General features: G+C 39.8%; 1 protein-coding gene across 1 annotated transcript in view; it reads left to right on the top strand.

The window, feature by feature from the left end:
• Positions 1 to 26155, top strand: part of ERGIC1 (endoplasmic reticulum-golgi intermediate compartment 1) — a 94648-nt gene that overhangs the window by 26693 nt on the left and 41800 nt on the right. The window contains 2 exon segments of the mRNA XM_060765108.2: positions 1047 to 1108; positions 16487 to 16559. Of these exon segments, the coding sequence (XP_060621091.2) occupies positions 1047 to 1108; positions 16487 to 16559 (135 nt within the window).

Raw genomic sequence — 26155 nt, 5'->3', positions numbered from 1 at the left:
TTACTTACTTAGGCGACCCCTCATTGTCTGAGGGATCAGTGTACTTCCAGGATCAGTGTACTGGCGGTGGGTCCACAGGTGACTGTGGAGTCCTATTCTCGATCTGCATCTTCTCCCACAGTGAGGGCATTGGTTTCCAGGTGGAAAGCGGTCTCGGTCGGGGTTGGCTTGATGTGCTTTCCTCTTGGCATGTTTCTCTCTTTCGCCCTCCATTCGTTCCTCTTCATATTCTACAGCACTGCTGGTCATAGCTGACCTCCAGCTGGAGTGCTCAAGGGCCAGGGCTTCCCAGTTCTCAGTGTCTATGCCAGAGTTTTTAAGGTTGGCCTTGAGCCCATCTTGAAATCTCTTTTCCTGTCCCCCAACATTCCGTTTTCCGTTCTTGAGTTTATAGTAGAGCAGCTACTTTGGGAGACAGTGGTCGGGCATCCGGACAACGTGGCCAGTCCAGCGGTTATGTCAGGGTGATAACTATGCTAGCATTTTGTGCATTTATTTATTTATTTATTTATTTGCTAGTATTGAAGCACTTTCATGTACATCTGTACTGGTATAATAGAGGTCAAATGGGTTTATCTTCATGCAGGTAGTAAAGAAATAGGAATCTGGGCATGATGATTAAAAGTGAATGAAGACTATCAGAGTGAGACTAACATTGAGTGTTCTCAGTTACTTCCGTTGATTTCTGTAGGGCAAAATGGGATGCATTCCTGGACCAGAGTTTCAGAGATTTCTGGTGTGTTGGAGAAGTAGAGAAAATAACTGGGGTTTTTTTTCCCTTCCTGCTTCTCTCCATCTTTTTCCTCAACCTATCCGTCTAATTTGACTGATCTTTTAGCTAGGTGCAATCATAAAGAAAATCAAGTCCCTTACATAACTGAATGAAAATTTATGTTTTTTGCACTCTGGTGTAAAATGAAAAATAATGTTATTGGCAACCTTAGTGGAAAAATCCATGGCGTCATTTAGCATTATGAACTCGGAATACTGAAATGGCTCCATTTGTTTTATAGCATTTGTCATTTCTTTTTTGGTCTGTTTTCCAGGTTTGACATCTACAGGAAGGTGCCAAAAGACCTTACGCAGCCAACATTTACAGGAGCAATTAGTAAGTATCTGTGTAAACGTCTTTCCTTTTTGAGCATTTCAGACTACAGTAAGAGTTCTTTTGGCTCCTCATTTGAAACAATATGCTTTTGTTTCAGAAATAGAGATGGGCAAAATTTTTGTTTCACTACATTTTGGATAAAACTTCAAAAATTCAAAACAATTCTTTTTATATATCTTTATCTATCTATCTGTCTGTCTGCCTGTCTGTCTATGAAATGAAAAGGATTAAGAATTTTTACAAAATGGAATGTGAATGAAATCAAAGCTGACACATTTTCTCAAGAGTGTGCATACTTAGCTCTGGGTTTGAGTCCTTGTGGATTCAATCATGTTAGTACTTAGTTTCCCCTTTTTGGGGGAGAAGCTTGTCATCTTAAACAGGTACATAACAGGCAGGTACAAATCCATCCTTTTCTAGCAGAAATAACTAACTTTGACAAGTGAACACAGCTGAACTTTTAAACATAAATAAATACATTTATATTTAAAATGGAAAGAATATGATGATTCTGATAAATGAATGGTGGGAGAAAACATGATTGGCAGATTTTTTTTCCCATCCCTGTTCAAAGGATCAGTAAATCTGTTTGGCTGTGATGTCACAGCTTGCTGTGGTTTGTACCAAATGGTATTGCGGATGAAGGGGATGCTCTATTTTGGGAACTTCAGAGAACACCATGATCTCTAACCTGGGAGACCATGCTAGGTGCTGCCATGCTGTTTGACCTTTGCTAAATCTTTCTGTCCCAGGTTAGGGCAGTGGGTACAATAGTGAAAGCATAGACAGTTGCTTCCAGGAGATCAAACTCAAGGTAGAAAATAAATTGAATAAAGGTAGTTATCCACCAATTGCTAAAAAGCAGTGAACAGAGGCCACCTTTATCCTCAGTCTACTATGTCAGCACGTTTGCATAGTTAGGAGTTGATATAATCTTTTTACTTGGTGCTCGCCTCCTTCCTTCCTGTCTTTCTTCTTTTCAAGACTGACGCTTGTCGGTTGAGTAATACAATTTCACATCGTCACTGCTAGTGAATGTGCTCCGTAGAGTCATTGGGTAGATCCTTTCAAACCTGTAATTAGATGCCTAATATTGCTTTCCTGCCTTGTTGCACTCTAGCTTCCTTTGAGTAAGGGAAGCCCTGTTTCTTTTGGGACACTGACCTTGTATATCCTTTTGATGTGGACAGTGTCACATCACTAGAACTGAAGTTTTCCTGCATTAGTTAACATCAATACGAAGTAACTGAGAGAAGGTATTTGATCATATATGAGACGCCCTTACTGAATATTAAGTGGTGATAAACTGTTTTAGTTCAGCATGTCACGGTCTACTACCTTTCCTCATTTTGCCATGTAGTCTTCAGATTACTGCTGTCACCTTGTTGCAGTTGTTCACAGTAGTTTTGAGGAGTGGAAGGGAGCAGTATGAAAAGTGGCAAATTTCCATTAACGTGCCCACTTGACAAATGCCAGAATTATATCTAGTGCCAATGTATGCCAAACATGCTTGTTCAAGGGACAGCAGCATCTATGTACTTTGGACTTTTTGTGCTGAAGGAAGGGAAAATCCCATATCTTGTCTTGATTACAAGAGGAACTGTGATCCTTTGGTGTCTTTCCTTGTTGAAAGAACCTGTTGAACTTTGTGTAAGTGGTTTTTAGTCTGTTGTTCATTTGCAAGACCAGTATGTTACTGAGGATCCCTCTGATCTCTGCAGTTTAATCCTCAGTGCATTGCCTTTTTTTTCTTTGCTCAGGTAAGTCAGGAAAAAGAACAAGTGTGTGACCTGTTGTTATTTTTTAGTCCCACATTAATTTTGTATCTTATGTTTGTCCCAAAGAAGGTACTGAATTCTGGATTCAGTTTTAGAAGAACAATTCAAGGAGGGTAAAGAGAAACTGAAGACAAATGGTAAAGGTAGCAGAAGATGAAAGGTTTAAAAGACAAATTTCATAAGGAAGGGAGTTGGAGTGTTGTACTCATGTAGTCCTCAAATATCTAGATCGCATGAACAAAGAGGAGTGGTTATTGTCCATTCATTCTGATTAATAAGGGCCATTAGCAAAGGTGTTCTGGCTGTTCAGCAAAGAAGCAAGATGCGTAGGAACATTGTGCTTTATCTTTTTTTCCCTCAGAAAAACTGATCTGGGAACTTTCAAAAGAAGGATTGTCCAAGTAAGGATCATTTTTCAGTGTGTGACTGTAGGAGTGTGCCTAGTTTCTGGGAGCTGCCATTGAACAGCTGTGGAAAAAGTAATACATTCTATCTTTCCACCAGGGAGTGAAGGCCGTTCTTTCTCCTCCTGTTGTGCAGTGACAAACCCTGACTCATCCCTATGGCCAGTTGGTAATCTGGAGGTACAGAGTGGTGTCCAAAGAGCTGCTCTGTTGTACAGTATACAAGAAGGAGGACCCTTCTCATTTACCACAGTGTAGTCCAAAATAGCCCTGGCCTGTAATATAAGTGAGCAGGTCCCATATAGCTTTTTCAGAAGTAATACTGTGCAGTTTTGATAGTGCTTCCTGTTAACATCAGCTTCCTATAGACTTTGGCACGTCCTGAGTCAGGAAATCATTGGCACTAAGGAACCTTTTCAGTTTTATTATCTTACCCATGTCAACTGTCGAATGCCTTCCAGGTTTTCTTCTGAACTGTTTAGTGTCTCCTAGTAGCTGTGCTAAGATTGCTAAGTATCACTGTGCCAATCTGCCCATGTTTGGGTATGAAGTCTGCCGTGACATATGCCCTGGCATGTGACAAAGTTAGCATCCCAACTGCATGAGCTATATGACATATTGACAACGGCAAGCTGCCCAGACAGCTGTTCTGTCAGTCCCACAGTGTAATAATTACTTCATGCGGATGTGTTGTACATACCCATGACAACATTTTGCAAAAATACTGTCGAGGAGTCCAGGCATATTCTAACACATGCTATTTCTTTGAAACACTTATTTTCAACCCTGTCCTAGGGTACTTTTACAATAAAAGAAGCAAATTGACACAATTCACTATTAAGATATGTAATCCATATATGTGGCTTTTGAGAGTATCCTGGCATTGATTTAGGCTACGTCCTTTTGCACAGCACCAGGACTACCCCAGCATTTTTCACTGAGGCCACTCTCCCAAAGCCCCATAAATCTCAGCACCTCCTTATAGAATGGCACAGGAGACTGTAATCAAAGGAGGGGTACTGTGTTCTACATTGAAATCTTAATATGCAAAGTTTGGAAATGTTACTTTATTGGACTGCCAGGTGCCCCCAATTTGCATGGTCACTGACCAAGTAGATCCTCTTACACAAGTTTTCTACCATATGCTTTGCATAGATTCCCCTCTTCCATTCAGAGTGATAGTGATTATCATTGTTTAAGGATGTGATAAAGCACAAGGTATGCTTCCCTGTTATAGCCCTTACTCTTTCCTTTAAAAGACTAAAACATTGTCTTAGGTATAGAAAATGCCAGAGGTTCTTGATGCAATAAAAGTGCTAAATTTTGTCAACATTGAATCTGTATCAAACATTGTTCTTCTACCATATTTAGGTGTCTCAGTACACCCCCCCCCCCCAAAAAAAATAAGTTCATGCATTCCTCAAGTCAATCTTCAGTCAAGATTTACATCATGTATTTTGTGTGATGTACTGAGGAATTGATCCCCTTCAGTGTGTTCAGCAATAACTCCGGAGTCATTTTTGTTTTTTGTTTGTTGAGGGCTATGGCTACCTTTAGCATTTGGCACTACTGACAGTTGACAAGTGGAGTAGGCATGTCCTACACTAATTTGTTCACATTCTTAAGGCAGTCTAAGTTAACAGTCGCTACTATATCTTGCGCAAATGAACTCCGTAATTTAACTCTGAGCTACGTGAAAAAGTACTTTGTTTAGTTTCTGATAATTTAGCTGTGCCAGTTGATTTTAATTTTTAGAATTACCATACAGTATATATATGAAACTCATCCCTATTTATTTCCCCCCACAACATACATAATTGTATACTGTTATTATATGTGTCCCTTTATTTGCTTTTTTCTAAAAAAGTTAAAAAATCTCAAATATTTTAGTATTTTCTTATAGGGAACTTCCTCTATCCCAGTGTTTCCCAAATTTTGGTCTTCCAAGTGTTTTGGACTTAAGCTCCATAGTCCTTGACCATTGGCCAAAGCAACTGAGACTTCTGGGAGCTGACGTCCAAAACACCTGAAGGACTAGGCAATGCTTCTCAACCTTGGGTCCCCAGATGTTTTTGGCCTACAACTCCCAGAAATCTCAGCCAGTTTACCAGCTGTTAGGATTTCTGGGAATTGTAGGCCAAAAACATCTGGGGACCCCAGGTTGAGAACCACTGGACTAGAGTTTGAGAATTACTGCTCTAGCTTTTTAATTCTTGTGTTGCCCTTCCCTGCATCTCTTCCAGATTTTTTGTCTTCTCAGAGCATTTACTAGATTTTGGATCAGTTGCTTGCTTCAACTGTAGTCAGTTCATTGAAGCAATGGTTGAATGGTGACATGGCATTTTTGTAAATCCAGTTGATTCAATTGATCTCTTCTAATTTGGATTATTAGTAGAACTCAGTTTTATAGCTCTGCAGAGATTACAAAGTGTAGATGTGCCCTGGAGTTATATTAAGGCAATATGCTATTAGCAGTTTCCCATTACAAAACCATTTGTTGCACATTTAGAAGAGTTGCCTTTTGCAGCCTGGGTTGAAAAGCTGGCTAAACATGTTGTGTCCTTGGGATCCTTGACCCACAAATCCTTTATTGCAACCCCTGTAAGGGATAATAAATTGTGATAATGCTGTGTAGGCTGATTTGTCTCAAACTGGTCTGAGCTGATGCTCATTGTCCTTGTGAGAACACTGTAGCATGCTCACTCCCACAGTGATATTCAATGTTGCAATGAAGTGTTTGTGTCCTTATCTTTTCATTTCTGCTCATCTAGAGCATTGTATAGATGTGCTGCTGAAAGAACAATATGTTTGTGCAAAGTAGACAAAATTGGTTCATATGAAATGATCAGTTAAAGGAAGTTGTACATTATGTGTCCGTCTTATGCATCTGCTGGATCTTATGCATCTGACACGACAAATAAATCAATAAATCTGCTGGATGCAACTTGTGTTCTATTCCTGGAGTTGTTGTCCTGAACCAGAAAGAACAAATAGTCAGGTACATAAGATTTTCTTCTTACCTTTTCCCTGTCTTGAAGAAGTTAGCAGGTACACTGCCTCTGAGTGGTCTTTACTTTAAAAATAACAATGTGTCCTCTCCTATGAAGCAACCAAAATAACTTCCTATTAGTCTTGTCCCTTAACTTAGGAACATACGGCTTCTCTTTCCTATTTCCTTGCTATGGATTAGGTATTTCTTTAGCTGAAGGTTCTGACACATTGGAGTATTTGTGGCACCCTACTAGAGCTAATTTATTATTAAAACAAATGTGCTCAGCCCTTTCTCCCCAAAGTCATCTTAAAGCTAAATCAGTTGCTTTGCTAAGTGCCTTAAAACTTAAGTCAATAGAACTGTAGTCTTTCACTCATGATATACTGTCCGTGATGGGGAACTACATGTGTTTTATTCATTTTTCTTTCCCTTTGACATGTGAAATAGCTACGTGTTCATATTGTGACAGGGATCTGTCCCTGGCATGAGCAAAACACTTTTCTTTCAAAAGGAGCAAAACCCTATGTAATTTACCACTATGCTTCCATTATTCTGAGGAATTTCTTTTAGCCCTCTCTCACATATTCCTTTTTATGTAAAATATTAGAACCCCCCCCCCCCCAGTAAAATAATTTCAGATATGCATGACAGATAAAAGGATAGTAGCCCATTTCATCTAGTTTGGTCCCGATATATATATATATATATATATATATATATATATATATATATATATGCTTTCTGGTTTTATCAGTGGAAATAACATTCTTACAAGATGGAGAGGTGATGGGAAGGTAAGTGTCAGAAAGATGTGATGTTTTCCTCAGTCCTGAGAAAACAAACTTTGACCCAGACTGGTATTGCATTCTGAGGAGAAAGAGCCCTCCCTAAGGAGAAATTGAGCAGAGGACTATGGGATAGTAGACATGTAAAAAGAGCTCAGAAAGGGACAAGGATAGTGTCATGCATAACATGGTATTGGTGTTTTGCCAGGCCTTTATTCAAGAAAGAGTGTCATTTTTTCATGTTTTATTGCTGCCAAGATTGGAGACCCAATCTTTTTGATCTTGGCAGTGGTGAGTTGCAAAGATCCTGATGAACAAGTTCGTGCTGCTTTGAACTGGTTTGTTTTTGCTTCCAACCAGCCTCAAACAATCCCTGCATTCAGTTAGGTATATAGACAAAGTCCCCAAAGAATGTCGCTACGTGCCTTTTAGTTCCTTCTTCCTCTGGATTTATGAGGGTCAGTCACTATAAAGTGACTTTTCTTCCTCATGAATCCTTTTATGCTTTGAGGGCATCTTCCTTTTCATTATATGCTTTGGGGAGAGAAAAAAACTAGCACAAATTAGAATATTATGAATGAAGTATTTCTTTAGCTGAAATTAATCTTTGTAAGTTTCTTTTCGAGGACATTCACAGCAACTTCGGGCTATTCCAATGACTTGAGGGGCACTGGGTGTACATTTCTTCAGGAAGTTAATTCCTGAAGACATAGTGTTTGCTTTCTATGTGATTTCAGACTCTGAAACTCATAATGTGCTATGTGACTTGTGAAGGGTATTAAATTGCTAGCCCACCATGATTTTTTATATTTCTTTTTTCTTTGTGGTTTTGTGTTATATTTTGGCATATGCCACCAGCATCACACAAGGGCAACACCTGTCTCTATGCCTTAACGAGTTCTGTTTTAGGCACATATTAAATATAGTTTTGATGATATGTGAGGGAAATGGCACATTAAAGTACATGGCTTACAAATAACCCAGAAAATTGGAGTCTTGTCAGTTTTGCTGAAAGGATTAGAATGCGAAATAGATAAAATGGGTGGAAACTCAGGCTGGTAGTTGCATAAAAGCTTGAATTAGTGGATGTTTAATGAAGAAAATGTCATAGAAAAAGGAAGAGCTGCTACAATTCTGGCTTCAATTCACTCAACTTAAAGCATAAATGAACATTTCTATTGTGATTAGCTGTGTATTTCAGCAAAATAGAATCATAGAATCAAAGAGTTGGAAGAGACCTCATGGGCCATCCAGTCCAACCCCTTGCCAAGAAGCAGGAATATTGCATTCAAATCACCCCTGACAGATGGCCATCCAGCCTCTGTTTAAAAGCTTCCAAAGAAGGAGCCTCCACCACACTCTGGGGCAGAGAGTTCCACTGCTGAACGGCTCTCACAGTCAGGAAGTTCTTCCTCATGTTCAGGTGGAATCTCCTTTCTTGTAGTTTGAAGCCGTTGTTCCTCGTCCTAGTCTCCATGGAAGCAGAAAACAAGCTATGGCTCATCAAAGACCAACTAGTGTTATTTGACATATGGTTTGTGGATTATAGCCATTTCATCAGATACATGGGCTGTTTCCTCACATTTATACCCATATTTGGGTGAAAGAGGGCTATTCATGTTACCTCCTGAATACTCTTCGTTAATGACAACTCTTAAGGTAATAACTGCATTTAAGTTCCCTCTTGACCTTACCTGCATTTAAGTTCCCCCAAGCATGTGTATACATATCTGCCAGTTGAGACAACACTCCATACATCTGATGGAGTGGACTGCAGTCCATAAAAGTAAATTCAACTTACTAGTCTTTAAGATGCTACTAAACCAGGGATAATGTTGGCCTTCTGCACACTACTTAAAAGCTCTACACATTTTTGGCCTATGACCCCCATAAGCTCTATTCCGTATAGCCAATTGTGAAGGAGTCTGTAAGTTACGACAAGTGGAGAGACACAGTTGCCCAACCCTACACTAGATAATTTGTTGGCGGAGGGTACTGTATCTGTGGAGTTGCTGTTACAACAATAGCTGTCTCTTTTAGAATATTAATAGTAGTAATCATATATGCAATAGAGAAATCTTGTTAGAACTAAGTAAGCTGGGATCTAATGGTTGCCAAAGTAGAAGGCTTCCTAGGACTCCCACATGAATGTCATTCAGTTCATGAAAGAAACATACAATAGTCTCATGAGCAATGCATATTTATAAAATGAAGCATTTATTGTCAGAACAAAAGATTTGTGCTCTTGGGATTTTTGGTATGTTTGATATATTTTCTAATGCACATTGAATGTACGTCTCCACCCTCATTCTGGCAGAGTTAGTCAGATGCAAATAACGTTTTAAAGTACAACTAGAACAAATCAGAATACTCTAACTGTGGGAATCACGCACATTCACTTGCCTGCACAGAGGGAGAGTGAGCAGTCAGTGGGATAGTAGCTTGGGATAGAGGGAAAATGTACAAAATGCAAGCTATTGGGCAGTTCAACAACTTTATGCTTTCTGTACGATGATCAATACAAGAGAGAAGTTGTGTTAATAAGAGTTTTTAAATCTGGCAAGGAAGAGACAGAATTTCATGGGATCAGAAGCATTTTCCTTTCCTGCTTTCCCTTCAACCTCCACTTCTTGGCTACAGAGGCAGACACTCTGTCCCCATGCTCCAACTGGGAAGGAGAGAACTGTGTTATGCCTATAATTTTTGAAACACACAAATAAAAAATAACTGTTAAATAATTATACTTATTATTATCATAATTAATCGTAAGGTGTTGGTTTTTTTGCCTTATATCAGTATTCAAGGATTCTTAGATATTAAAAAGAGATCTGCTATAAATGAAAACATATAAAATCTTTAAAGAGGGAGGACCCGAGTTGACACAACAACTCCACTACCTCATAGAAAAAGTGTGGGTGACGGAGAAAATCCCAACAGATTTCAAGGATGCCACCATCATCACCCTCTTCAAAAAGGGGGAAAGAACAGACTGCGGAAAATATCAAGGTATCTCCCTTCTAACCTCAGCTGGAAAAATCCTCACAAGAATCCTTGCAAGCTAACTTCTACCTCTCTCAGAAGACACCCTCCCAGAATCCAAGAATGGCTTCCGCCCCTCCAGAGGAACTGTGGACATGATCTTCACTGCACGACAGCTCCAAATGCAGGGAACAAAATCAACCTCTGTACATGGCATTCATTGACATTGCAAAGGCATTTGACACAGTGAATCGCAGCGCTCTCTGGACCATCCTCCAAAAAATCGGGTGCCCTAACAAATTTGTGAACATGCTGCAGCTCCTCCATGATGACATGATGGCAACAGTCTTGGACAGCAGTGGCTCCCAAAGTGACCTATTTAAGGTGGAATCAGGTGTCAATTGTTATTGCCCCAACTCTATTCTCCATCTTCATCTCTATGATACTTCACCTTGTTGATGGGAAGCTTCCCACCGGAGTGGAAATCATCTATCAGACAGATGACAAGCTGTTTAACCTCAGCAGACTGAAAGCCAAAACCAAGGTTACAACAACATCTGTTATAGAACTCCAGTATGCTGATGACAATGTCGTCTGTGCGCATTCAGAAGAAGAACTACAAGCCACCCTAAACACCTTTGCAGAAGCATACGAGAAGCTCCGCCATCAACTCTGCTGGACCGGCCACGTTGTCCGGATGCCTGACCACCGTATCCCAAAGCAGTTGTTCTACTCCGAACTCAAGAATGGAAAATGGAATGTTTGTGGACAGGAAAAGAGACTTAAAGATGGGCTCAAAGCCAACCTTAAAACTCTGGCATAGACACCGAGAACTGGAAAGCCCTGGCCTGTGAGTACTCCAGCTGGTAGTCAGTTGTGATCAGCGGTGCTGCAGAATTTGAAGAGGCACGAATGGAGGGTGAAAGAGAAAAATGTGCCAAGAGGAAGGCGCATCAAGCCAACCCCGACCGAGACCGCCTTCCACCTGGAAACCAATGCCCTCACTGCAGGAGACAATGCAGATCAAGAATAGGGCTCCACAGTCACCTACTGACCCACTCTGGAGGATTATCCTACTTGGACAACAAGGGATCGCCTAAGTAAGTAAGTAAAATATTATCATTAGAATGCAATTAAACTATCAATAATATTACACTATATAAAAGACACACTAAAAAAAGAATAAAACAGTTCTAAAGACCAATATGATACCCTACTGATAGTCCTTTTAAAAAATCATCCAGATCCTGAAATGTAATTGGAGTAAGAAAAAAAGTCCTTCCTTCTGAGGGAGGGTGTAGTGAATTTTATTATCTATGTTGTATTTTTGGTGTGTAGCTCTACGTTACAATATGGCTGATAGGGAAGAATGAGCTCAAATAGGGTAGCAACAGTGAAGGCAGGATTAATTTGCATATGTGAAGCCGATTGGTCGTATGCAGATGAGAGTATGCCAAGATTTGAAAAGGCCGCTGAGCCAGAATGGCAGTTACAGAACTGAACATTCTAAAGGGGCGGAATCAAGTTTGAAAGAAGCAGTTAGAGTTTGTCAGTTAAAAAAAGTGGGGTAGAGTTAGAAACCTCGGTTAGAGAGAAACAGTCGGGAAAATAGAGCTCAAGGTTTAAGGAAGAATAAGAAGGCGCCAGTGTGGCCTAAGTCAGAATATAGTTCAGCCAAGGGAATATGAAGAAAGTAACATAGTTGTTGATGTGAGACAGTGAGGGTTTCATAAGAAAAGTTAACTGAGTGAATGATACTGAATGTAAGACTCGAGACTGTAACAAAACACAAATGTAACCATAAAGCATTGGAACCAGAAGCTATAAATAAACTTTATTACTTTGTTGCTTACTGGAGTGTCTCAAGCATGTGATATAAAGCACAAAGGTTTAACAGCTCACAAGAAAGCCCCAGCCAGTTTAAAAGGGAAACTGCAGCAGTACAAGGTGGTAGAGGGATTTAGAAAGGGAATTCTTTTTCCCCTCACTGAGTCAAGAAGAAAGGCATCTGTAAAAGGACAGAAACAGAGTACGTCCCAGGTATTAAAGTGGCGACAGAAAACTACATATGTGGTGTGGCATTACGTATTCAGTTATGTGCAATGTTACACCCCACAGAGGGATAGCAAGGAAGTGCTCATTCAATCTAGTTAGGAAAGGAGTTATAGTTCCTGGAAGAGGTCACTATGAAGGCCCTGTCGCATATCCAGACATGGCTGTACAGATGGTGGGACTGAGTTAAAGGCCTCTTCTGGAGCCTGTACAGGTTTTTCTGATTCAGAAGCAACTGGGCCAAAGCCTTCTAGAGCATTATAGGTCAGACCCCACAGTCTGAATTGTGCTTGCAAATTAGACTACCAGTCAGCAGAGCTACTTGAACAAGAGAGTTCTGTACTCCCTGTAACCAACCCTTGTCAAAAGTTTGTCTGTAGTTCTTTGGGCCAACTAAAGTTTCTAAACATTCTTCAAAGGCGCACATAGAGTGCAAGTCAGTGATCCTAACAGAATGTAAGTAATGTGTCACTGTGGCCACATTAGAAATCTCAAGGAAATGGTGTAGCTGGTGCACTTGCTTTACTCACCCAGCCACCACAGGGCCCAAGCTGTTAGATCCAAGATTAAACCCAGGAGTTTGTCAACATGAGGGGATGTAACCCTATTTAGTACAATCCAGAAACCATTTTCCCTGATCTGCCTTTTGAGTGATTAGGAGGTCCTTTGGTTTCAATTCTGGAGTTAACATTAAGGGGGATATAGTAAAGAGGGGAAGCCCAGGCCATGAGCAGTGCACTTCCTCTTCCTTTAGCCACCTGTCAGATTTCCAACAGAGGTGAGTGGCATGAGCATCAGCATAACTATGAGTGAGTCAGATGGCAGTAAAAGTGGCCCAAGATCACAGCTTGCTCCAGGCACTGATTGTAGATCAAACTGTGGACATCCAGAATTTGTTGGCCTGTAGCTATCGCAATCCCTCACCACTGGGAATGCTAGCCAAAACTGCTGAGAGTTACAATCCATCAACTCCTGGAGGGCAACAACTATGTGTCGCATAGTAACATGAGTGTTCAGCTTGAAATCAGAGAAACCACTCAGCCATGGAAATCCACTGAATGATACTGGGAAAGCCACATTTTCTCAGCTTCTTGGGAAGGCAAATCTCCTTTGATTTTTTAATGTCAGGAGCGGCAAGTCACTTCTGGTGTGAGAGAATTGACTGTCTGCAAGGACATTGCCCAGGGGATGCCTTGATGTTTTGATGTTTTACCATCGTTGCGGGAGGCTTCTCTCATGTCCCCACATGGGGAGCTGGAGCTGACAGAGGGAGCTCATCCATGCTCTCCCCAGATTCGAACCTCTAGCCTGTCGGTCTTCAGTCCTGCCAGCACAAGGGTCTAACCCATTGTACCACTGGGAGCTCCTATCTCCTTTGATATGAAGCCATCAGTCAATACTGAATTGTAGGCACAGAGTAGTTGCCCACCTGTGTCCTAGATCTTTTCTTCTTAAGTGGTAAATCAGTGACAAACAGATAGAACACAATGTCATTCTGCATCTTGAGGGATTGGCACCCTTAGAAAAAAAATCTTAATATGGTCCATTGAAGTGAATAGCTATGCCCTTCTTTTTTTCCAGTCTTATTCTGTTTAAAAGCAGTGTGTCTGAGATGATACATAGAACATAGTCCAGGAAAGGAGGCTGTAACTGCAATGACAAGGAGGGATGTTAAAATGTTCTGTCATCGTGACTGAAGAAAAAACAAATAAGGTCATTTGCTCCTTAGCCGCTACCCCATACTGTTAGTTTGTGGTTTAAGGTATCTTTCTTTCCTGCCTATTTGTTGTGATTCAGCATAGAGTTAGTATGTACAGAATGTTTGCTTTAGTTCATCAGTAAATACCAATCTGTTCCTTCTGCTCATGACGGGGCCTCTTACTATTTTGCCCCACCCAGCATCTCATTCTGTATCCTTCACACACAGCAGACCATTGCTTTGGTGATGACATTTTAAATACATTCAAGCTTTCTTTCAGGGATAGCTGTATTAAACTAATATTATACCAAAGCCAATCAGAAAAGTAGAGATTGCAAGGGGTTTTTTTTTTCAGCAAAGCTTGGCAAAATCCAAATCAGGAGTTAATATATATTGAGTGCAGAATTGCTGTGAACTTCATGTTGTAGCATCTTTGGTAAACTGCGACATGAGAAAGTTTCAAAAAGAGTTTCAGTTTTTATTCTTCATTTTAGAAAAAAAAGCAACAAATGTAATTTTCTTCTATTTTGTTTCATTTTTCATTTTTAAATTGTCTCTTCTGACTTTCTCCCAGTACTGAAATGCAAAATGGGTCACAACACAATTTCAAAACCAGATTTGTTAATGTTGTGTGCCTTCAAGTTGTTCTGTTATATCCAAACTTTAATGGAAACATTTTACAAGGTTTTCTTAGTAAGATTGGGTCAGAAGAGGCTTGCCATTGTCTTCCTCAGGCTAAGAAAATATGATTTGCCCAGGGTCACCAAATTAGTTTCATGACTGAGCAGGGATTCAAATCCTGGTCTCTACAGAGTCCTAGTTCAACCCCTAAACCACTACACTGGCTCTCTGAAAACCAGGTCCTCCTGTCAAAAAAGCAGATTCACAACCATTTCAAGACATGAGAAGGGGGGGAGTAGAACACCTGATTATAATATTCTCTGTTGCTTTCATTGATCAATTACAGTATTTTGTTGTTTTATTATATTACTGGAAGATATCCAAAGATTATTTTGATGAATGTGCTGTACTTCTGGTATTTTACTATTTTTTAAGATTCTCATCTGCCCTTCCTTTGTGGCTTTAACAAGTGGGCAGGGTAGAGATTTCCAGACAGCAATTGTAGGAACTGTTTTCTGTGCTAAACTCTTACTGCTCCAACATAATAGTGACATTTAAGGAAAGGGATACTGGATTAGATTTGGCAAGTGTTCAGCAGGTAGAAAGGTAGAAATCCCTTATTTGTGTATGTGTGTGGAAGGCATTACGAAGAGAGAAAGTTGGGTCACCTTAAAGCAGTATTTTGCTTTCATAATTTTTGTAAAAATTTCAAACAAACCTAGAAAGATGTTTTAGCAATACATAAACAAATTAGAAAAAAGGGAAAATAAAAGCAGTACCCACTGTGAAGGGATGGTGATGTGATGGCTTCAACTGCTTGGTGAGTCAAATTCATACCTGTGTCAAATCCATACCATTTTTAAAAGGTGTACTTAGGGCACTGGTGTATATGGACCCTGCTAAATCATGAATCTCACTGGACAATTTGGAGTATATTTCTATCTCTCAGTCTAACCTCCCGCACAAGACTGTTGTGAAGGGATGGAATCAAGAGATCCTATCTGTGCTCACTTTGAGGAAAATCGGGATGGTAGAAGAGGGTGATTTTTCATTTAGAACTTTTAATGCAATATTTCCCACTCCTAATTTGTGGTTTCAGTTTTTGATACTGTATTTAGTGCCATTTTAAATGACCACCCATTTCCATGCTACTCTATGGAACAATTGCTAGCAGCTTGTTTATATTGACTTAACACAGGAAAGGGAGATTTCTGTGTCTTTGTACTTAGGAACCGGAATGGGATCCAAATGTACTACTGTTTTTGAACTCTCAAGCGAGCCACCTTGAGCTGTGCAGCAGAAATGGGGATACTTTTACATTGTGATACTTGCTTTCTGTAACAAGTAAGGGAAAGTGTCCTGGGAGCAAGGCAGAAGAATTCAGTTTGCAAAGAACCCTTGGACATTTCAAATTGTTGTTTCTTTCCAGCATGATGATACTCTTTCTCTTTACCGATCATAACCACATGAGAACAAAGAATGCAAATCTGGGGCCTGTTCACATTACATATGTGTATCACTATGATTCCTCTTTAAGTACTATGGTTCCATCCTGTGGAATCCCTATTTAGAGAGATACATTTACGATGTATTGTCAAAGGCTCTCATGGCCGGAATCACTGGGTTGTTCTAGGTTTTTTGGGCTGTATGGCCATGTTCTAGAAGCATTCTCTCATGACCTGCATCTGTGGCAAGCATGCTCAGGTGTTGTGAGGATGCTTTCCATAGATGCAGGTAAAATGTCAGGAGATAATACTTGTAGAACATGGCCATACAGCCCAAAAAACCTAGCACAACCTACATTTACAATTTTCAGCCAGAAAGTTCATATGCCCTCCCAGGTTACAAACTTCAAAGGTCCGTAGGGTGCACTAAAAGCAGTTAAAGTGGAGTGGCAGGTGAAGGTCTTGCCTGATTGATGTTTTCCTCAAAACATCCAAGAGCAACTGAGAGAGGGAAGGACAATTGTGGAGTCAATGTGAAGTATAGGAATGCAGTAGGGATATCTTCAACACTTTGTATTAACAGACTGGAACTAAACTTCATCTGCTTGTGTTTTTTTCCCTAGTCTCTGTGTGCTGCTGCTTCTTCATACTGTTTCTCCTCCTATCTGAACTCACTGGATTCATAGCCACAGAAGTGTAAGTATGAACCATTGTTGATTTCCTTTAAAAAGTGATTATTTCGCCAAAAGATGTCTTTGCAGCTCTGATGCCTCTAATTTAACAACTTATGCTTCTGTGAGCATAAAAATCTGTATTCATATTCAGGTTAGTTGCTTCCCCTTACCCTTTTCCAAGAAAATTGATTACTTCTTTTTTAAAATACAGATTCCCACATAAAAGAAAACCAATGTGTAATTTATACCATAACTCTGAAAGTCTGAATTTGACAGTGTGTACATAAGAAGGGCAGGAGAAAAACCAACATTTTTTCTAGATCTATCGGAGTTGAGAGTGAGCAGATCAAGGCATAACCCATATTTTTTAATGTTTACATGTTTCAGATTATATTCCCCCTTGGTGTTCTCTAAGCTTTGTACCCTAGGCCTCTTTGGTATGTGCCACCAAAGTATAATATGGGAAACTCTTTGGGATCCAAATGTTCAATGGAACTGGTCTAAGTAAGTGATGTTAGTGGGACCATACATAAACCAATGAGAGATTTACTTTCTCTGTTCATGTCTTCTATATGTATTTTTAGTTTTAGCTTTTTGCAGATACGAGGCTCTGTGAGTGCAGATCCTGCTGAATGTGAAGAGAGTGAAATGCACATTGAACCAGGACCTGCTGTTTAGCTATAAGACATAGGCTAGAATCATATTGGTGCATTACGCTGTGATTGTGCAGGAGTAGGTGGTAGTTATAGGAGGGAAAGCTGCAGAACTAAGAAGATGGGCTGAAGGAAGTAAGGCATTGGAATCATAGGTGATTTAGGGCTGGAAGATTTTGTCTGCTTTCCCTTGCCACCATTCTACAACTCTGGAACAAAGGAGACTGTTAGTGTTGCCACAAAGTGTGACTGTTTTGACTTAGCTGTATATATGATTGTATATGCGATAATAAATACAAAAGGCCATCCTTTATCAGTCTTGAGGGAGAAAAATATTACTGTTACAGAATTGAATTTATATAATCTATCTTGATAGTTAGGAGCCCACAGTGACGCAGCAGGTTAAACCACTGAGCTGCTGAACTTGCTGACCGAAAGATCGGCAGTTCAAATCCGGGGAGCAGGGTAAGCTCCCACTGTTAACCCCAGCTCCTGCCAATCTAGCCGTTCAAAAACATGTAAATGTGAGTAGATCAATGGGTACCACTTTGGTGGGAAGGTAACAGCACCTCATGCAGTCATGCTGGCCACTTGACCTAGGAGTTGTCTACAGACAACGCTGGCTCTTCAGGTTGGAAATGGAGATGAGCAGCACCCCAGAGTTGGACACGACTAGACTTAATGTCAAGGAGAAACTTTTACCTTTACTTTATCTTGATAGTTATCCTATAAAGATTGAACTGTTGTTCTTTGGTCTGTAAACTATTCAAAATATTTCAGCAGTTGTCTTCATGGTGGTCTTGGATGAAGTGAAAAATAAGAGCCTTAAAAACTAAGTTAGTGATCATAGGGTTAGACAATTTGTAAGTCCAAGATGTGGTCCAATTCCATCACCAATTTTCTGCTATCAAAATATTGTTCTTGCTACCCAATACTCTGAATTGCTCCATGTTATAGCTGTAGTGGCCAATATTCAAAACTAGCCATAGTGTATAGCTAAAAGAAACCTGTCTTATTAATTCAATACCCAATTTTAACCATTGCAGCAACCTAGGGTTCCAGCCATAGCAATGTGAGGAACACTTTAGGGTGACAGAGTTGCACTACTAAGCTGAGCAAATAAATGTGGCAGTCTCATCAGTTGCGAATCTTATCATTACAGTTCTTCCATCTCAATATTTCTTAGAAGTTGTTGTTTCCATGCTGCATGGACCGCATTTTTATTGGTTTGCCTTCAGTAAAATGTATATGTGGTTGGCTTTAATGTTCTGTTTGTTAATGCATTCTCAAATGGTTTGATACATCATTTAAAAATAATTCAAATGTCTGTGTTCTGTTTATACAATCTGTCAAACTAAAACCATTTGAAAAAAATGCATAAAATGACAGAATAATGAAAACCAGTGAAATAACACACCCTTAAAAGCCCATGATAGTAATTCCTAAAAGCATATGAGACTAGAAATGTTTTTATTTTTCAGGAAAAAAACAGAAAAGAAGGAGCCTCCTGGCCTCCTTACAAGAGGAGTTCTGAGTGGCATCACTGTACAGGAGATCTGAGTCATCACTGTACAGACAGGACCACCTTAAAATACTGGATGTTCTTGCTTGTTATTTTCTTTGTATTTAATAAATAGGATAGTGCATAAGAAAGAGACTTTCATTATTTTTCAAGGAGGACAAGATGCATTGTGGCATCATTTACCCATACCCTCTGAGATTTTCTGGTCCTCAGTGAATGACTCTCCCTAATGTTTTCTAGTTGCTGCAGTTGTGACTCCAGTGTACTATTTGATTAACATCACTGGTGGGCTTCAGTAGTCAACTGGCAGAAACGGTATACTTGAGAATCAAGAAATGTTTTTACTTACCAGAAAACATAGCAAGGAAGGAACCATCCTGGCTTTCCTACTTAATACTTAAGTTTTAGAACTTAACCATTAAGACTTCATATCTACTTTCTTAATAATGATTTTCTAAATCTACAATAAAACTGGAGCTTAGGTGAGTTGCTGTGAATTTTCCAGGCTGTATTGCCATGTTCCAGAAGCATTCTTTCCTGACATTTCACTTACATTTATGGCAGGCATCCTCAATAGTTTTGAGGTCTGTTAGAAACCAGACCTCACAACCTCACACAGACAAGAGTTCTTTCTCCCACCCTGGATATTCACAACCTCTAAGAATGCCTGCCATAGATGTAGGCAAAATGTCAGGAGAGAATGCTTCTGGAACATGGACATACAGCCCCAAAAACTTACAACCCAGTGATTCCGGCCATGAAAGCCTTCAACAATACATTCCACCAATATATACACCTCACTTACCTAGTTTCCAACAAACCTCACAACCTTTGAGGAAACTTGCCATAGACGCGAGTGAAACGTCAGGAGATAATGCTTCTGGAACATGGTCATACCACCCAGAAAACTCACAGCAATCCAGTGATTTCGGCCATGAAAGGCTTTGACAACACATTGAAGATTTGTTGTTGTTTTTTGAGGGATAGGATCAAGGTCACATAAAATGGTGTAGTATATTCTATACTACCACAGAACTCTGGAGCTCAAACAATAGCTATAAGGAACAGAGAGTGCTTTTGGGGTGCGAGGAACCTAACAAAACCATTAGGATCATCTAATGGAGGCTCATTACCCTGGCTTAATCTCAAGTTTGTAATGATGAAGACTTTCCAAAAGACCCTTGGATGAGCTGTGGGGTTTTAGTACCACAAATGGTTGTGTATAAGTCGAGGGTGTATGTGTGTGTGTGTGTGTGTGGATTTTTATATGACCTATAAAGAAATCAAGGAGTCATTCTGCAGACAGGGACAATTCCAGCACCATCTCAGAGGGTCAGCCACCATCATTTCCCTGTCCATGCATTCAAAAAGGCCAAAACCAATGCTGCAGAGAAAATAATAGATGGGGTTGATTCTTCTTCTAAGCAATCTAAGGATAGACCTGTATTTTGCCACTCTTTTCAGAGTTGGTTTCTTTTTTTATATGAGTTAAGGCGCTATAGCAAAGATGAAGTACTTTGGCCACTTAATGAGAAGACTGGAACGCTTGGAGAAGATAATGAGGCTGGGGAAAATGGAAGGAAAATAGGAGAGGGGCCGACCAAGGGGAAGATGGATGGATGTTATCCTTGAAGTGACTGGCTTGACCTTGAAGGAGATGCGGGTGGCGATGGCCGACAGGGAGCTCTGGCGTGGGCTGGTCCATGAGATCACAAAGAGTCGGAAATGACTGAATGAATAAACAACAAAAATCTATAGCACATACATTGACTTGTTTCATTGGGGTCGGTTTTCTTAAACTAAAATTTCTAGACTTACACATCAGCATATACAGTAGTTTTATCTTCATGCCTATTTCTGGATTTGAAATGTTGCAGTATGCTAAGTTGTTTTGCAGATTGTGCAAAAACATTCATATGGCTGTTAGCAATGTTTTCCATAACAGATAAGCTATTTGCATTGTTTAAAAACCTAAGACCACATATGTGAACAACTAAAGCACAACCAATTTTAACTTCCCTCTCTTCCTGCTATTAAACAGAAATCAGCTTCAATTACTGACACTTAATATGAACAAATTCATCCTGGTTAACAAGTTACTCATTGGTAACTTGTCCATATCATGATGAGCTCAGTGTTTTGTTCTTGGCATATAATTCTTTGAGTATTAGGCATGGATGAATTTTCTTTGAAGAAGGCTCTTGGATGAGTAAACTGTGATGTCAAGCCACAGAAAGATCCTACTCACCATAAGAAGGCATGATAACTGAAGTACAAAGGAGAAGTCTGGCACTATCTGTGTGTTCTGACTTTGAACTGCTTCCTTGATTTGTCCTGGTATTACAGTACATTTTGAAGGTGAAATTCCCTTTTGCTTGGCTTTTATTTCCATACCAGGCTTGTATCTCTTTGACGCTACTCTGAGTCCCCTTCGGGGCGAGAAGGGTAGGATATAAATATGGAAAATAAATATAAAATAAATAGAATACTCAATTGTTCTTCTTTGCAGAATGCCATGGGAATATTTATAAAGTGATAATTACTTGAAAAGACAAAATGGAATTGGTCTGGATTTTGTTTTTATTTAAAGCATATTAATAAAGAACATGTTTGTGCAGTCTAAAAGAAGTTGGATATTTGAATGTACAGCCAAGGCAGTCTTTCTCAAGGTTCCTAATGCCGTGACCCCTTAATACAGTTCCTCATGTTACTTCATTACAGTAGTTTTGCTACTGTTATGAATTGTAATGTAAATATCTGATATGCAGGATGTATTTTAATTCGCTGTACCAAATTTGTCACAAATACCCGATACACCCAAATTTGAATACTGGTGAGGTTGGGGCAGGGATTGATTTTGTCATTTGGGAGTTGTAGTTGCTGGGATTTATAGTTAACCTACAATCAAAGAGCATTTTGAACTCCACCAACAATGGAGTTGAATCAAACTTGGCACATAGAACTCCCATGACCAAGAGAAAATACTGGAAGGATTTGTTGGGCATTGACCTTGTGTTTTGGAGTTGTAGTTCACCTACATCCAGAGAGCACTGTGGACTCAAATAATGATAGATCTGAACCAAACTTGGCATTAAAACACAATATTCCCAAATGTGGACACTTGTGGAATTTGGGTAAAATAGATGTTGACATATGGGAGATGTGGTTGTTGGGATTTATAGTTCACCTACAGTCATTCTGAACTCCATCAATGATAGAATTGGGCCAAACTTCCCACACAGAACCCCATGCCTAGAAGGGACTCACTGGCATGAACCTCCCTCCAGCCGCACATGCTCTCCCTTGCCCACATATATGCAACACACTGCCATGCGCTGAGCATGCTTGCTCTCCCCTTCCCGCTTGAAGTCTCATAAACAGCCCTCCCCTTGGCTGAGAGGCTGGCCAAACACAGCAAAGGAGAGCTTTTGGTGGGAGGCCTCTCCATCTGTTTCCACAAAGGAAGAGAAGAACAGGCGGAGAAGTCTTCAGCCTTCTCTGCCAAAGGTGTTTCTAAGACTATCAAAATATGTTTTCTGATGTTCTTTGGGTGACCCCTCTGAAACCCCTCTGAAACCACTCCAGGGCTCCCAACCCCTAGGTTGAGAAATTCTGGGCTAAGGAAATATTTTAACTCTAAATCTTTTTCTCATTGTTGCTATTTATTCAGATCTTAAAAAATAAAAGTTTTCTTTTTTCCCTTTTTTTCCTTTTTCCTTTTTTTGCTATTCCTTAAAATCTATAGTGCACAAAAGAAAAACATCAAGAACAGGAGTAAAGAGCAAAGTTTAGATTATATTGGTCCCTTATATAGCTCTGCCCTTAACTGCTGGTGGCATTTTTGTACAAATAGGCAGTGGGGCACACTGCCTATTTGTACAAAAATGAAGCCTAGCACATGAGTTGGATGAGCTTTAACTTCCTCCCCCTTTGAGTGGAAACTCACTGGGTGAACTTTGGGCAAGTCACTCTCTCGGCCTCAGAGGAAGGAAAAAGGCAAGCCCCTCTGAATAAATCTTGTCAGGAAAACCCTGCAATAGGTTTGCCTTGACAACTTGAAGGCACACACCAAAGTGGGCCTGATCCAGACTCAGAAACCTGTACCTTCCATTTTCATTAAAGCGGGGGGGGGGGGGGGGGAGTACCATTTGCCTCAACCAGGCCTTTCTTCTGCCCAGACTGCAGGAATGGGTGTTAACGCTTTCCTTCCTCTGTCTGGGATCCCTATCTATATCAACATCCATCCACAGTTTGGCTATTAAAAAAATATCCTAGCCACCAAACGTCAGTGTAGAGCTACATGACTAACACATGTAGTCTGACACAAAGTTAGGTGAATTTGTTAAGGAAAGAGGAAGCATTTCCTGATTTAATACTTGTTATAAATGAATTATCTGTGGCTCAGTGTAGACAAACATTTCCTTATCTGTTAACTGGTAATTTCTGCCATAGCAGAAGCATCTGCTGAAGTGTCATGTGGGTGGATAAGTACTGCGAATTCCCTTTGGTAAGTAAATCACAGTGTCACAAAAGGCCCTTGGAATACTAACAGTTGTCGCATGCATATAATTATCAGCTCTATCTTGGTGATGTTGCAACTGCTTGAAGAACTGGCTGACCAGACGTTCAGGTCATATCATCTCATTCAGTTGTGTGGTGTAGTCTTCTTTACTACTTCATACTTCTACTTCTTGTTCAAAATGACTAATTTTCAAATGCCACACTTACTTACTTACTTGTTGCCTCTTTCTTGAAAAAAGACAATTAATGGTTCTCAACTATTCGTAAAACTTTCCAGTGATTGTTCAGTAAGTTTCAACAATTTCGTTAACCAATTTTTTTGTTATTGCTGGGATTTCAGTATTCTTCCAATTCCTCGCATATAACAGTCCTGCTGTGGTAATCATATCGCAGATCACTTTTATATTGTCTCTTAATTTGATCATTTTTTTCAACCCCAGGAAGTACAATTTTGTTTTTTGTTGATTTTTTATTAAATATTTTCTGAATTGAGACATTATCTGTTTCCTAGTTTCTTTTGATTCATCAGAAGTCCACTACATATTTTTAAATGAGTTTTTATTTAACAATACAAAAAAAATACATACCGTGTACACACAAAACATTTCCAATTTTTACCACCAACACGAGGATTGTTTTCTTTTACATTTACATTCTTTTTGAGACAATCATTATATCTTTATCTTTATACATTTCCATCCAGTGTATGCTATATAACATTTGTATCTTATTTCTTATGGCTTAATCTCTGTAATGATTCATAATGTAGTTCTTTACCCTTGTCCATCTTTCTTCCATTTCTCTCATTCTGTTTTAGAAGTCCACTACATATGATAAAATACTCTATAGAGCATAGGATTCAGAGATACTCTCTCGGCAGCCATCAGCTGAACCTGTGGATCTGATGTTCAGCTGATGAACAGGAATGACAGGCAGCCACTAGTGTTTCAAAACAGGATGTCATGTCTTCACCTGTCTTCACCTGGGGCTACAGTGCTCAGCAACCCCAAAAGGAGATTTGATAGAGATGAGAGGCTTGACACAGAAGGTTTTAAAGGTGTTGTTGGCATGCAGGTATGAACAGGTTAAAATACTATGAAAATATATCACATAATACCTGCTAATGTAAATAAATAATTCAAGGTGAATGTGGAATAGACCAAAACCTGAAACAGAAGGTTGTGAGCCCACATCCCTCCCCTTAAAAAGAAGGGAACCCTGTGGAGTAGATATTTTATCAAGCTTCAGTAGAGAGAAGAGAAGAGAAGCTATTTTATTAGTTCTACTCAGAGACCAGTTTCCTCTTGGCTCTCCTGCAGTTGAGCAGCAGCCATTCATTCATGCTGCAGCAGAGAAAGAGAGAAGATCACCACGCCATTTCATTTTTGTTCCCTGTTGCATCGTTCTGCAGTAGAGCAGAGGTGGGCAACTTTGTGGAGAGTCCAGGAACCAGTTTACCACTCCAAGACTCACTGTAGGTATCACAAATCCTGAGCATGTGATAGTTTAACTTTCTCCAAAATTCAAAAATGAAAATATCTAGAAATCAATTTTGGGCGCTTCTTCTTTTCCTGCATTCCTTTTTCATACAAAACCACTCATCATGGATGTTTTCAGAAGTGGAGAATTGCATTTGGCATGTCGGTATTTTTGACACATGGATCAGAGGGTCTCCAAAAACAATGCAGGGTCTCACATTCTGTGAGTTCTTTTCCCTTTCATGGTGTGTGTGTTTGCTTGATGGACCCCCCACTTTTCCTTTGCAGGTAAGTATATGAGTCAGGTAGGGAAAGTGAACAGTGGCTGGTGGAGTCTCATGAGTATTTTGTATATATTCGCTTGTAGTGTTTACAAAGAATCAAGCTCTTTTGGAGAAAACACAGGAATTTTTGCATTTTTATAGAAGAGCCATATATACTGATGGGAGAGAAATTGTAGTTCTCATAGCTGACTCGGGTGAGATAAAGATTGACATCCATTCCAAAAAATTGCCTTTTGGTATATTTTAAATTATTATTAAATTTGCTCTTATATCTCATTTTCTTTTCTTCAAGGAAACTCAGATGTAGTGCCCATAGGATTCAGTCTCTCATTTATGTGTGTTTGTGAGCTTTCATGTTACCTGTCAACTTATGGAAACCTTTTGAATTTCATCCACAGAGTTTTCTTAGGCAAGGAATTCTCAGAGGTGGGTTTGCCAGTTCCTTCCTCTGAAATGTAGCCTTCAGCACCTGGCTTTTGTTGGCAGTCTCCCAACCAAGGGTTGCTGACCCTGCTTGCCTCACAAGATCAGACAGGATTTGGTGTCTTTAGGGTAGTAAATAGACCCAAGGCTATTGAAGCTTCAGCAAAACATGTCCGACTGTTTTGTCTAAGGCAGAATGAGATGCCCCCCGCACCCAAGTGAGATGCAATATGCAGGTTTTTAAAAAATAAGATTCATGGTGGAGAATAAATATGCATATCATGGTGAGATAAAGGCTTCCAGATGCATGCTGATGATCTTGTCTTAAATAACCTTCTTCCTTCAGAGTTTATTTTCTAATCACATTTAAAAGAATACATACAAGGGGAAAACAGGGAGCTATGGCTCTCCAAGAGATGGATAAAGGAAATTAGGTCAGTGTTCCATATTTGGATTTCTGCAAACTTTACAGTCGCAAACAGGTACCCTGTTCCACTAAGTGAGTGACTCAAGTGGTTAAGAAAATAACGCTGCAAGTGTTAAATGCCTTTGGTATTTCCTGGGCAGGAGTCGTGGCAGGTTGAGATCCATCAGAGGTCACTCATTGTCATTTTTAACCACCTTTCCTAACTCATCTTGCTGATACATCACAAATCAAATCACCTCTTTCATAGTTAACCCAGATCTCCACCTTACCCGTTGGCAGCTGTTATCGTAATAGTTTAACTGCTGAGGCG

Source organism: Anolis sagrei, chromosome 2, assembly GCF_037176765.1.
Source record: "Anolis sagrei isolate rAnoSag1 chromosome 2, rAnoSag1.mat, whole genome shotgun sequence".
NCBI classification, from domain to species: domain Eukaryota; kingdom Metazoa; phylum Chordata; class Lepidosauria; order Squamata; family Dactyloidae; genus Anolis; species Anolis sagrei.
The sequence above is the reverse complement of the archived record's forward strand: the minus strand, read 5'-3'. Positions and strand labels throughout refer to the sequence as shown.